The sequence below is a fragment of the Erigeron canadensis genome, chromosome 9, assembly GCF_010389155.1.
Source record: "Erigeron canadensis isolate Cc75 chromosome 9, C_canadensis_v1, whole genome shotgun sequence".
Taxonomy (NCBI): domain Eukaryota; kingdom Viridiplantae; phylum Streptophyta; class Magnoliopsida; order Asterales; family Asteraceae; genus Erigeron; species Erigeron canadensis.
Window position 1 is genome coordinate 25,368,270 of NC_057769.1, and position 14,705 is coordinate 25,382,974.

Here is a 14,705-nt window from a genome sequence, read left to right on the forward strand (position 1 = left end):
ATTAACTAAAATTTTGACATGGACTTATCAATTTTATAATCAAACACATCACATTGCTCAATGGCAACTAAGTTAACTAAGGAATTGGGAAAAGTTAACCATAATTCACATTCTACCAAAAATTCCTAAAATTGGTTCACTCCATGAACCCTAATTTCAAAAGAAATATGAAAGCTAAATTAGGGGAAATCAATACGTCAATAGTGGAAGACAATAGATTAGGGTTTTCAATTCACAATTCCTTTCTCTTTTTCTCTCAATTTTCGGCCACCGCCACAAAACCCACAAACCCTAACTTTTGAATTCTTGAATAAAGATTAATTGATGGTGATGATTATTAAGGATGATTTTTATCTTTTACTTGGATGAATTATTCTTTGATTTTGAAAGAAATTGAGAAGGAATGCATGGCAGGAAGAAGAAAATAGAAGTGGAAATATGACTCAAAATCAAATAAGTGTCTGGCACTTCCTATGGGTGCCACGACCCACTTCTCAAATTGGTGGGTATTTTACCCGCTATCCGCTAAAGTTCTAACTAAATTAATCCCATATCCAAAAATAAAATACTAGGAAATTAATTTAATGTCAAAACTATGAAAAGGGGTTAATTTCTTTTACCTTAAAATCTTGGGGTGTTACAACTCTCCCCCACTTGGAACGGATCACGGCCTCGTGATTCAAGCCATATGCAAAGACGGATAGTAAACAAGAACATCATCCTCAGACTCCCATGTGCAATCGGACATCTTACCGTGCTTTCACAAAATCTTATAAGTTCTTACCGTCTAATTTTGTACTCTTCTAAGATCTTCTTCTACAATGGCAATAGGCTCCTCAATGTAGTTCAACTTGTTATCGACCTCGATTTCATTCAAAGGCACATAAGTAAATTCGTCGGAGAGGCACTTTCTAAGATGAGACACATGAAACGTAGGGTGTATTCCTGAAAGATCATCCGGTAACTCCAAACGGTATGCAACCTTGCCAACCTTAGCCAAAATTTTGAACGGGCCAATAAAACGAGGGCTTAACTTTCCACGCTTTCGAAATCGTAACACACCTTTCCATGGGGAGACTTTCAACAAGACACGATCACCAACATTATATTTCTTTACTGAATTTTCAATCCCATGGATTTGGAAATGGATGCTAGAAGTTAATTTTCCTGAAGATAATCCCCCTTGTATACAATGGGTATTCTTGACAAAATTTTGGAGAAAAATGATAGAAAAAGATCATACTACGTGATTAATACAATCCCAAGAGACATTGAACAAACTCAAGAAAGCTCTTGAATCATATAAAGAGCAAAGGAATATCTTTACAGCCAGGAGAATCCAGGTCTTCTTCAACAGATTGAAGAAAAATTAAGAAGACAAGGACAAAATGTGGTGTCCAAGCAGGATATTATAAAAGCCTACATTCAAGAAATGAGAAAGGACATCCTTCAAAATAGCAAGTGGAACAAATCAGACACTTCCATGAATTCTAAAGACAATTATCTAGCTGGAGAATCTCAACCACAGACTGAAGAAATACCTTTGGAAGATATTTTTGATGAAATGGAAGAAACGTTAATCAAACGTCTTACGGATAATCAAGAATCTCCGACAGCATCGGACAAAAGATAAGCTTTCTAATAATAGAAGACAAAAGCAATGGTTAGATAGGGTCCTACCCTCCAAAAATGTCGAAGAATATGTTGCAAGAAATCATGACAACACATGAGTAATTAGTTTAATAATAAGACTTGAGGCATGAATAACAGACATGATAACACGTCAAGCACACTTGGATGTTCCAGGAGAAGAAAGCATGTGATCATCAAGTTCCAAGCAAACAATCCAAGTTTCAAGAGCATCTTCTACAACAATAAAAGCCATGCAATGGCCATGGCAAAATCAAGTTTTCTTTTACTAGTTTTTGTACTTTCAAAATTTCTTTGTACCTTGTAAAAAAGTATTCAATAAAATAATAAAAGGTTTGAAGTACGTGAGCTCTTGATTGTTCCTAATTATTGTTCATACTTCTTAAGTTAACTATAAGGTTAGTTTTCTTAATTTTGTTTGTTATTTAGATAAGCCTAATGATAGGCTAAATATTAATATGTTGGATGTCACCAATCCATATCCTAATTTCATGGGTCTAATAAAATAGACTCTTAAATTATATCTAAATAGCCAAATAATTTTTAAGTAAGGTTGTTTTTAAACGGGGCAGTCATTATGAATAAACCAGTATCATGGTCGTGGTCTAGCCCTATTTTAGCCGGGTTTTGGCGTGGTTTGGATGTTTAATCATTGACAGACATTTTATTTAAAAATAATGTCTTAAGATCAATTAAAAAAGTTAATAATTAACCTTTACTTAATTATTAATATATCTTTACTTAATTATTAATATATCCTTGACTAATTAAGGCTATGTATTATTATTATTATTATTAGCAGCACTAGTACTTTTAAACGGTAGAAAAATAGGTTACAAATTAATTAACGCACGATTTTAGTCTAATAAGCTTTTCTTTCAGAAAAATTAGGGGTTTAAAGTAATTCGCTCAATGTATATTAAACATATTTATATTTATAACCCTTTTAATGGTTTTATTGAAGAGTATTTGTTATAAATAATATAATTTTTATACAGTTTCCTCATTTTATAATATGACAAAGGGAATGTTTTGAGAGTTACTAAAACCACCACCAAGTGGTCTTGGTACAAAGAGTCTGTTTTACTCACAAAAGGCATCTAGTTTGAATCCTACCTAGATAAAATATCTTAGGGTGGCCAAAGAAATGGCTGAACCACTTGTTAGGCTGCAACATCTGGGTCAAAATATGGCTTGCCATCCCCTAGTAACACAAACATGAAGAACCTCCGCCGTTTACAGAAAGCTACAACCATGATTGATGCCACGAGATTTCAGTTTCATGTTGACGAATCTTAAGGCAAGTAAACCACATTACTTTTCACTAGTTGATATATATTTCGCCCTCAATCCTAACACAGTGTACATTATCATCCCTGCAACCAACAAAAATAGTGCCGCCAATCATCACGGGGGATGAGAATATAGCTCCTTCCATGTCTAATCTACCAGATTCTTGCACCACATAATTAAGATTATCTAAGCTGACTTTGAGTAAGATTATGTTTCCAGAACTGGAGCAAACACATATTAATCTGGACATAATTTGGAAAAAAAAATAAAGTCAGCATTGAAAGTAACGAAGAAATTGATGTGACCATTTTAAGAACTAAATATTTTTGAACAGCATCAACGAACTTAAAATACCTATCTGAAACAGTTGAATTATCAGATATCAACTGCAAGTTTTCATCTATATAAGCAGATGAACTAATTGGATCATCTAAATTGTGTTTCCATAGTAGATGTCCGTTCTCCTGCAGTGATTGTCATTATTCAAAAAAGATAAATTGCTATGAATGCAAGCTAAAAGTTTGAACATTGACGTGATCAAAATAAGCCATTACCAAACCAAACGAATAAACTCCTCCATCTCTAGAACATATAACCACCTATCAGATTAAACAAAAAACAACTGTTTAGACACTTAACTTGCACCTATAACAAATGAAACCAGCTATCAAGAATACAAAATCAATAATGCAAATCAACTATAATCTAATGTATGAGTTACCATATGAATTTGGAACAGTTTAAGGGTATATGACGACGTATAAGTATGGGACTGCAATAAAGAGAAAAGTTCACCTGGTTATTTAGGACATGAGATACACTTGGACCAGCAAATATTGGTCCTCCGGTTATTCCCTGAGTTTCAAAAGTTACAGTAAAAAATTTTATTTGCAAGGGAAACACATGTGAAAAAGTTTTACGCGTCTTCAAAATACGATTAGTAAACCTTACCCGCCAAAGGATGGATCCATTTGCATCAACAGCAACAATATGTCCATTTACCAAGCAGCAAATTACTGCAAGAGTATACCAAAATGATTCTAACAACATACACAAAGACTCAGGCCATACAAATACCATGAGAAAATGCGACAAGCTACGAAAAAGATTCTAGAGAAGTGATTTAACATGATTTTATAACATTCCAAAAATATAGGTTATGTCATTTCTAAAACAATGCATATAGAAACCCTAGTTGACAGTTTTAGTGTTTTGATTTTTATTCGAATATGACAGTTTAAGTGTGGTTCACATTTTCTATTGATGATGCAGATCAAAAATCAGATGGGAAAAAAAAACAAGGTACCGTTTCCATTATTATGATCAATGGAGAGGGAACCAAATATGGGTGCCCCCAAGTCTTGTAACCATAACACATTGAATGGATCAGCCTGCATGAATCAAGATAAACATAGATGAACTGTTGAAAGTAGCATAAAACTGATAGCAAAATCAAATATAATTATTGCCCATACCTTCAGAGATAGTGAAGTCATACAGCCATTAGTGCATGCAAAATAAAGCCTTTCATCAGCCTACAAAATGCAATGAAGACAAAATGATTTATCGATACAAGTAAGCAATCAAGAATATCAGCAACGAAAATATGAACAGTTGCAATTGAAAGACCAACTATACTATGTACTTATCTGAACTTACTTCATTGATTGCAGGTGAACCATATATACTCCCACCACAATTTAGCTTATAAACACAGCAGTAACTTTGATAATCAAGGGCATAGAGGTTATGGTCATAAGATCCACACCTGCATATTGTAGAACATAAATAGTTTATAACATTTCAGCAGGAATATGTATCATGAGTTTATATATGCTCTATAAATGAGTTACACCATCAGATTAATGTGTAATCATATGCATTATTAAATATGTGTGCAACAGAGGACAATACCAGACTAGGTGCCTCTGCTTGTCTACCAATGGCTGTGACTTTACTTCACCACCTGTCTGGAAAGTCCAGCCGATGCTTCCGTTCAATGAATTGAGAAAATATATATTTCCTCTGTAACACCCAACTACAACCTGAAACAAAGCTTGTCATAATACATATACATATTAAAATGATATATTATTATAATGTACAACTGAACCTTAGAAAAGTCTCCTAATATTGCCGCTGAGCACTCAACTCTTCCTTCTAGTTGTACCTCCCACTGGACAAAACCACTGTGCAATTCATGTGACTGAATGAAGCAACAAGCAAATATGATAAACAACTTTTAAATGGTTTAACAAATGTAAAATTTGAGAAATTAGACACTCGCCTTGAGGCTTCGAGGCAAACGAATCGATGAGAATGAGATCCAATGTACACGAAAATATCATTTTCTCTCACTACAATGAGTGGTGAGGCATCAACACAAGACCCCATATGAACTTTCCACAGTTCTCTTATTAAACCTTTTTTGGCACCCAACCATGTTGCTTGAATTGATTTCTTAATCTCGGAATTCTTTCCAGCTATTACTTGGTTACAACGACTAATTGCAAAAGATTTGTCATCAACATTCAGATCACTATCCAATTTGAAAACTTTGCGAGGATGATAGTCAGAACCAGGTTCAACAATTTCACTAGATAACCTCCTCAGCTGTGTATTTGCCTCCAAACCGCTATCGTTAGATATAATAGAAAGAGATGGAATATCTCCCAACGTTCCTATATCTACTCTATTGTGAAGATTTAATTTAGGATCCAGGAGAGCTATCATCAGCTCTAATGGAGTAGGAAAAGTATACAGCAATTTCATATTGATTCCTAACTTATGAGAAGTGCGAGCAGCTGAAACTGAATCACCACCCATTGCAAAAAAATCATCATTGTCACCAACCTTTTCAACCATCAAGGAGTCACAAAAGGCCTGTATAAACACTCATGCACATCAATCATTCCGGAAAGGATTCATTCTTATACAAAACTTAATGATTAATTAAAAAAAATATATACAGGATCTTCTACAGCTAATAGCTTAAAGAGTTAAAGTTTATAAAAGGATTATAAATTTGATATATATTAAAATGCTTCACAAGTTCGAAAGAAACAATGTTAAAGACCAACTTCACAGTATAAACATCAGCAGGACAAAGCCTAGAGTGAGTAACTACATCATACAAGGTCAACATTTGAACTAACTTGTATGATATATCCCAATGCAATCAAAAGGATAGTTTAAGCAACTACACTCACTGTGACAAATGGCAAAAATACCCGTACCTGATGGGGAACCCAATACCCGCACCCGATTTGACCGGGGATGGGGACGGGTATGGGGATGTAAATCTAATCCCCGATGGGGATGGGGACGGGGATGGGAAACCGTAAATCCCCTATCCCCATACCCGAACCCGAAAATACTATATATATTTATTAGAAAATCACTTTAAGTTCTTATCTATATTTTAGAATCAATTTTAAGTTTAAAGCTTTTGTTTAATACTTTTTATGTGTTATACTTTGTTAATCATTTACTTAACATATATATTAGTTTATACAAAGAAAGAAAATGTCAAAATACACATTCTCCTACATATCTTCTACTAAGATAAATTCATGTTCATTCAAAAAAGGTATCCCCAATACCCGACGGGGATCCCCGATACCCGATGGGGATTGGTATGGGGATGTAATTTAATTACCCGACAGGGATGGCGATTACAAGTGAAAATCGAGTACGGGACAATCCCGCCCCATTGCCATCTCTAAATTGGCTAGTTTAAGACTTTAAGCAACTACATTTGTGACATATTTCAATGCAATCAAAAGGCTGGTTTAAGCAACTACATTCATGATAAGATCGAACACCACCAATCACCACAAAGACGTGAGAAATCAACACACTACTAATAGCCAATCAAAAATGTAAACAGAAAATATAAACACAACATGAAGAGTTACTTGGTTCGACTTATAGAGTCTAATCCACTACCACAAAGAAACTACAAACTTTGTGTTACAAGAATGGAGACTCACTCTCAACACTCTATTCTCCACACACAAAGTTTTTAATCTCTCACACTCTTCTTACTTTCTTCCATCCTTTTTGGACACACACACACACACACACATATATATATATTAAGCTTGCTTGGTACTCTTCTAATAGCAAGCTTGCTCACTACTCTTCATTAGCCACACTAAAGTCAAATAAAGACAAACAATAATTATGGGTCATCTTTTTCAACAATTCACTGTGACAGACTAAGGAAAACCATAAGAAAAAATAAGAGTATATCATTATGAATTATTCACGATAAAAAAATCAAATGTGACAAGTTGTGTTCTTTCCCTCCAAAATTATGAAGTTACTATAGTGTTTGCGAATATTCTTTTCTTTTCCTTCTGATTTTGCTCATCCAAATTTCAATGTCTTTGGTTATCTACATTCAGATCAAGGGGACTCTCGAAACTGGTTCAAGTTTGACACATCTGCCTTAGTATCAGGTCCAACTCCTGGCATTCGATCTCCAGCTTATAGAGTTATAGTTATAGTTTAAGGGAATCTCTTTTAATATCATATTTAATATATATATATATATATATAAAATACAGATTTTAGACAAAAGTGGAAAACAATGTCGTTAAAACAGCCTGGGCTATCATAACATATGCCACATGACAAATAATTATATTAAATTTAATTTTCTTTTTCTTATCTATTTGCAGGTAGAGGAGCAGCCACAAGCATTTAAGGAAAGCTGAAGAGAAGAAGGAGGTCTAACCTCTTTAATTGTTTGCAAGAGACTCGCATCAGAAACCTTGTTGGTGTCACTGCCAATAGTATCTGACATGGGACACTTCAAACCAGCCAATAATTTGTAATCTACCTTCCCAGATGACGACGTCGGTATTGCATCAACAAAGAAGAACCGACTAGGAATCATAGGTAATGGGAGTTTGTCAACCATCCAACCTCGAAGAGAATGCCTCAAACTTTGAATAGAATCATGCCCTAACTTTGTGACTACATGTGCTTCAAGATATGCAGTTTCTCCTTCAACACTGTTACCTATCACAGCGGCATCATCCACATCTTCATGTGTTCTTATTGTGTTTTCAATTTCCTCCAGTGCAATGCGATTACCATTCACTTTAACAGTACGATCATGTCTCCCTACAAAAACTAAGTCACTGCCTGGAAGTTTTGTCGCAAAGTCACCTGTTTTGAAGTAAAGACGACTTCCCTTTTCATCATCCGAACAGCAAAATGAAGAGTCTGGAAGATCCTTTACAGCTTTGAGAGGGATAATATCATGATTTAAGTACCCTGTTGCCATGCAAAGTCCAGAGACATATATTTCTCCGTACCCAGGTGCGTCTTGTCCAACAAGCACTATCTCACAGTTGCGCATAGGTCTCCCTATTGGAACAGTACTGAGTGATGCAGTCTCCAAAATTGACGGTAGCCTTTTGCAGTCAAAATATGTAGAATCACCTGAAACCTTAGATTGAAAGCTAAATGCATTAAAGAGACTAATCTGAAAGCCGCATATGCAGACATATACATAATGTTATTTTAACAAGCATTCCAGGATCTTCTACTCACCTCTGTACTACCATATAAATTCAAGATGGTCGTATCAGGCAATAACTTTGTAAGAGAAGTCCACATAGATAAATGAAGTGTTTCCCCACTCAGGACTAACAATTTTAAAGAATTCTGAATCATTGTTATATCTGAACTTTGAAGAGTTGGAAGAAGCATCCTCATTAGTGATGGTACAGCAACAAGCCTATTAATAGAATAGTCCTGCAATAATAACAATGCAGAACTAGGTAACGCAATAGATATGCTAACATCATGGTAACACATGGAACCCCAAGACTTGTGGTATCTCAAAGAGTTTAAGATTTAGTCCGTTCGAAAAAGATGATTCACAAAAATAAATGCATTTACAATTGCTTGTTACATATCAAAAAATTGTTTATTGATATACAGCTCACTGGTTACAAATACATCCTATCAGGTAAACATAATTACATCTACAAAATATTGCAACTATAGGCTTCAGTTATTATAAAGAAGATGAAAGATAAAAATATACTCGTATCAAGTTACCTGAAGAACATAAAGGTTGACTTACGAATACACTCACACGTCTAGATTTATTCATATGTATAAGTATAACTAATGAGTCATTAGCATAGATGTTCCCCAATTTATTATTTATTTCAGTTTCTTCACATAAAAATGAAACAAACTTGTATACAACATTTTTTGTTGATGTACCTTTAAATACTCGGTGATGGTAAGTATATCCTTTTTCAAAACACTGAAAGAAGGAATAACCAAAGTACAACTGGTAAGTAGAGCTCCGAGAATTTCTTGGAGATGATCAATAAAGCCTACAGATGTTTTGAACATCAGAATTTCCTCACCACTTAACGGATACATGTCCTGCATCCATAAGAAGCGGTTCAGAAGACCTGAAAGATGCAAAATGCGCATGGAGAAATAAGAACAGACAAATTAAATAATAAGAATATATCAAGCACCCTAGTTTAGATGGTAAGCTTATTATGAACTTTGACAATAGATAAGAGCCCTAAATAATCAGTTTCCAGTAGCAACAAGTTGCAACACGATAACGATGCCAAAGCCTCCCAAACAGTAGGTGAGAATGTAATAAAACATACTGTACATTTTATCATTATTAAATTGCATTTTCAAATTATAACTATCCTGATCCCTTCAATCCCTTCAATAATCACATCATATAATAGTCTCTCACTCAATTATTTACTCCAACAATATCCTACAAGCGGCCGAGTGTTGCTTTGTAAATAATCTACACACGGAATAACTGACAAAAACTAAACATATCATCATCAGTCTTCAAGTTATTTTACTGAAGAAGAGAAGTCATGTCACGATACTACACTGAAGTTGCAACTGATAGAACATTTATAATGGCATGAGCAATATATAGTTAATGTAATTATTGCTCACCTTGTTCAGTACCACAGACACCTTTAGGTTTTCCAGTTGATCCAGATGTATACATCAAGTAACAGAATGGTCTCAACCTCTTACTCTCACATGGCCAAAGCAAAGAAGGAGAAGCAAAGTGCTTGTTGGGTTTGGACTTCATGGAAACTACTAAAACGGGACAACCACTATCAGCGAGCCAATGATTCTCGTGGATCTGGTGAATGTGTTGTCCATCAAACGAAGTAGAACCACAAAGGATAAGGCTGGCAGTTGAAGAGGATATGACGGATAATATTCTTTCTTTTGGCCACGAAGGATCTAATGGCATGAAAGCCTCCCCACATCTCATAACAGAAAGAACAGATACAATATATTCTACAGAAGGTACCATGTATATCCCCACAATTTGCGAGGTACCCATGGAATGATCAATAGGAAGAGTGCCTGAAAAGTCAAATAGCTTCCGGTTAAAAATCAAGCCAGCAGTATTCCATGACACTCAGAATTTATGAATACGTTCCAACTGTCATACTTATTTCACTATTAAATTATCAGTATATAAACGAGTGTTACTTTCTAGAACGCTATTACTTCTCATGCTACAAAACTTACAGTAAAAACCAAGAATGTAAGAATTGTAATATCCGACAAAACTTTCAGTAATAATGAAATGTATATTTATCCATTATTGATGCTACCGCAATTCACATGAATTCTTGTCGAAATTTAACCACAAAGAAGAAACTTAACTTAGTTTAAAACCAATGAAACTTTAAAAGAACAACTTTTGACCTGAAACTAAACCAATGGAGGCAACATATAACCATACAATCGGTATGCAGTATATGAAAATTTGTGTTAAGCGTTCTTCTTAGCATATTTCTAGGGTCCTGTGAACATCTCATACATATATTAACTTATGCATAATAATTGCATAAAAATCGCAATCTGACTACTCTCCGCCTAGGCCGATTACTCCCTACAAGTTTGACAAATTTCTCTTAGTCAAGTATTTGGGACGAGTCTTCCGAAATATATTCAACTTTAACTCAAAAGCTATTGTCGGAATCCAACTATTCTACCAAATTCTTAAATTGTTATCCGTTGATACTTTTGCTTAAAATATGACGTGGCAAGTTATACAAATAATGCCACGTCAGCTAAAGCATCATCCAATACATACATATACATCTATAATATAACTAAAAGAGGGGGTTGGGGGTACACCTGGCACCCCTAATACTCCATCCTTATTAATCCTCTATTTTTTAATATATATTTAATAAAACATGGCAGATCTTTAATAAAAAAAATCTTATAAAAAAAATCTTTATTATTAAAAAACCTACGGCAAAAATAAGAATCTACGATCGACTACCAAAAAGGTTTTTTGTTTCTCTTTTTATTTAACTAAAGTTGAAAAAAAAGGGTAAACTGAAATCAATGTATATATGGAGTTAATTTTCATATGTTTCTTCTTTAGCTTTCGTATTGATTAAGTTGTGATATTAGTCATACACTTTTTGTTTCTCTTTTAACTAAAGTTGGAAAAAAAAGGGTAAAATGAAATCAATATTTATATGAAGTTAATTTTCATATGTTTCTTCTTTAGCTTTCGTATTGATTAAGTTGTGATATTGGTCATACACTTTTTGTTTCTCATTTTATTTAACTAAAGTTGAAATAAAAGATAAACTGGAATCAATATTTATATGGAGTTAATTTTCATATATTTATTCTTTAGCTTTCGTATTCATTAAGTTGTGATGTTGGCCATACACTTTTTGTTTTATAGTTAGTATAAAATTTATATAACTTGAGACTACCCGTCCAATGGACGGGCTTGAACACTAGTATACATATATGATATGATAACAATATATAAACTTTGTACTAAAGTCGAAAACGTTTCGAAACTCGATATACCTGATGAAGAAGAAGGCGAAACAACGAGAGAAGGCTCGCGGCCACCGTGAAGGATGGAATGGAGACGAAGGCTAAGGGAATCAACGGCTTCTAGAATATCCGAATATGTGAAGGTTACGTCATCATCTTTATATACCGGAGGTGGATGCGATTGGTTATCAAACGTTGTCGTTTTGGAGTGAGAGTCATCGCGGTGACGGCGTGGGGAAGCGTGAATGACGGCGATTTTGTTAGGGTTTTTGGATGCGGATTTTTGGAATTCATGTGGAATACAACAACACCTGCTGCTAATTGAAGTCGAAGATAAATCATTCTGGTTCATTTCTCTTTTTCTCTCTCGTACGAGAAACCCGCCAAGAAATGGAATTTGGGACTGAACAACCCAAATCAATTTTTACTAACCCTTGATTTTAAACACATTTTTAACGACTTAACCAGAAAAAGCCAAAAGTCAACATAAACCATAATAAAAAAATATGGATAACAACGGTCACCTAAAAATCTAATTGTTTTCTTTTAAGGCTGTGTGGTATAAGGCGTTACCAAATACGTCTAGAAGTGGTCCCACACATAGCACGCCTCCTTCATCCGTCCATTTTATCACGCCCATTCAATTTTTTTTCAAAAAAGCTCCTCGGGGCACTATTCGGAGCGTTTTCGGGGTGTTCCGAGGGAGAAAAAGTGAAATTGAAGGAGAAGAAACGTCTTGCTCCGTTCGGCCTAAGTCATCAGTTATCATAAAGAACCGTCTAAATTTTTATTTATTTTATTTATATAAATTCTAGTTAAAACTACTTGTTATGACAATAATACCCTTATAAATATAACAAACCTAATATACCCTCAAATAAATTTACGTTTTAAATGTGATAAAATAGTTACTAAAAATGCTAGGGTTTTCTTATGTTTATGTGTTTACTAGATGATAAGGGTTTAAAATTATTCTATTGTGTGTTGATCTTCATCGACATCTCCACATTTGTTGTTAGAGGTACACAACGGTAAGGATAAATATATTTTCTCTTATATTGTTATTTTATTGTTTACTTGTTTCCTGCTTTTATACTATACATGATAGTGTGCATTTTTAATTATATATGTCCTTTTGTGCATGGACTAGCTTGTTGATGCAATATTAACTAAACATACTTACGGCACATAGCTGTTGGCTCGATCGTGTTTTATAACCATATTTTTACGGTATGCATATAATTCATTTTCATGGGATTTCTATATATTATTTGTTATGTGTGGCATTTTACTTTATAAGTTCATATGTATAATGGGTAAAGAAAAATAAAGAATCGGGTGTTGATGAGGATTAGTACAAAGACCTATTAAAGAGATAGTATTCAGGTGCATAATGAAGTGGCATAATTGGTATTCTAGTGTATATTTATTATGTATAATGAAGGGGCATAGTTGTCATTTTTAATTTTTTATTTTGTAGTGTTAGCATAAATTGGTGTAAATGGAAAACGATGAAATAATTGGTTGGCCTTAGTGGACATTATCCCTAAAGTGTATATTTATTATGTATAAATTTAGATGGCCTATAAGTCTCATATAATAAATTGGTGGCCTAAAAGAAAATAATGAAATAATTGGGTGGCCTTGATGGATATTATCCCTAAAAAATAACTCTAAATGTTGTCCTTTATGAATTTTGGTCCCGAGGCTTGTTGAGCATGAAGATCGAACTTTTGACTTCTATCTTCCAAGGCATGGCCTCTAACATTTGATCCAACCAAGTTGGTTTAACCATAATAAAGAAGCGGTGATATTTCTATCATCACTTTTGATGGATCTACCATAATTATACATTAATGGTTTGTACAATCAGCTGTATAATACGATACATTTATCAATTGTGAGAATATCACCACTCATAATAAAAAGTTAATTTCATTAGGTGCTCTTGTGTTTGTCCAAATAGCGTTTTTTATTTTGTGTCTTTTTTTATTACTAGGATTCCCTATGGTTGATATTAATTATTCCACCTATCTTTGTGTCTTTTTTTATTACTAGGATTCCCTATGGTTGATATTAATTATTCTACCTATCTTTTTGACTAAGGGTCCGGTTTTTTTTAAGGCATAGGGGTATCATGATGAATGCATGATATCCCATTTAAGTAGCGGCTTTGAGTTATCTGAACACAAAAACATAAACTCTAGCAAATTAGTAGCATGACTCAAAAATGACAAAACAATCTTAAAGCAGTAACCTATCATGTATAGAAGATATCAAAAGCTAATTAATATCCAATAAAAATGAAAGCCAACTAAATCTACTTAAAAAGTTACTAAGCAACACAACTTCCCGCCATCATATCAGATAAATCATTTGAATATATTTCAATCGTACTTGAGAAAGGTTGTATCATGGTTTAGCGATGGTTTTAGATTTGAAATATAAATGGGAGTGGAAGTATAAATATAGATATGAATCATAAGTGGGAGTGAAAGTATAAATATAGATTAAGCGATTCTCTAAAAATCATGAGTTTAGTGATTGTTTTGGATTTATACTATAAAAATAAATTCAAGTGATTCTTTAAACATCATGCGCTATCTTTATATTAACTAGCCTGGTATCCGCGCGTTGTGACGACAAAAAGTGATGACAATATAAAACATGCGGAGGTGATGGAGATATAGAGGCTGAGATTTTTTTAAAAGCATCTTACGCAGTGTATAAAATCAAAATAAGGATGTGTTAAGATGAAAGGTAAATTTGACATATCAAACTATCAAGTTCTTAAATTTAAAAAGGAGGGTCAGTAGTATAGATATAATAGATAACTTCATCCTTTTTTATTCATGTCAACAATTGATTGTCAATCACGTTAACTTGTATAATATTTCCAGAATGCGATGTCTACA

At 33.9% G+C, this 14,705-nt stretch overlaps 1 protein-coding gene across 1 annotated transcript; it reads right to left on the minus strand.

Moving 5' to 3' along the window:
• Positions 1–2,582: 2,582 nt before the first annotated feature.
• LOC122580882 (putative acyl-activating enzyme 19) lies at positions 2,583–12,181 on the minus strand. The gene is made up of 16 exons (XM_043753033.1): positions 11,821–12,181; positions 9,913–10,338; positions 9,193–9,389; positions 8,509–8,712; positions 7,685–8,404; positions 5,231–5,826; positions 5,057–5,132; positions 4,858–4,988; positions 4,603–4,711; positions 4,419–4,478; positions 4,250–4,334; positions 3,895–3,959; positions 3,739–3,798; positions 3,498–3,542; positions 3,298–3,407; positions 2,583–3,185 (listed from the first exon to the last, which is right to left on the minus strand). The coding sequence occupies exons 1-16, from the start codon at positions 12,140–12,142 to the stop codon at positions 2,975–2,977; spliced, it is 3,417 nt and encodes a 1,138-aa protein (XP_043608968.1). The 5' UTR covers positions 12,143–12,181; the 3' UTR covers positions 2,583–2,974.
• Between the last annotated feature and the right edge of the window lie 2,524 nt (positions 12,182–14,705).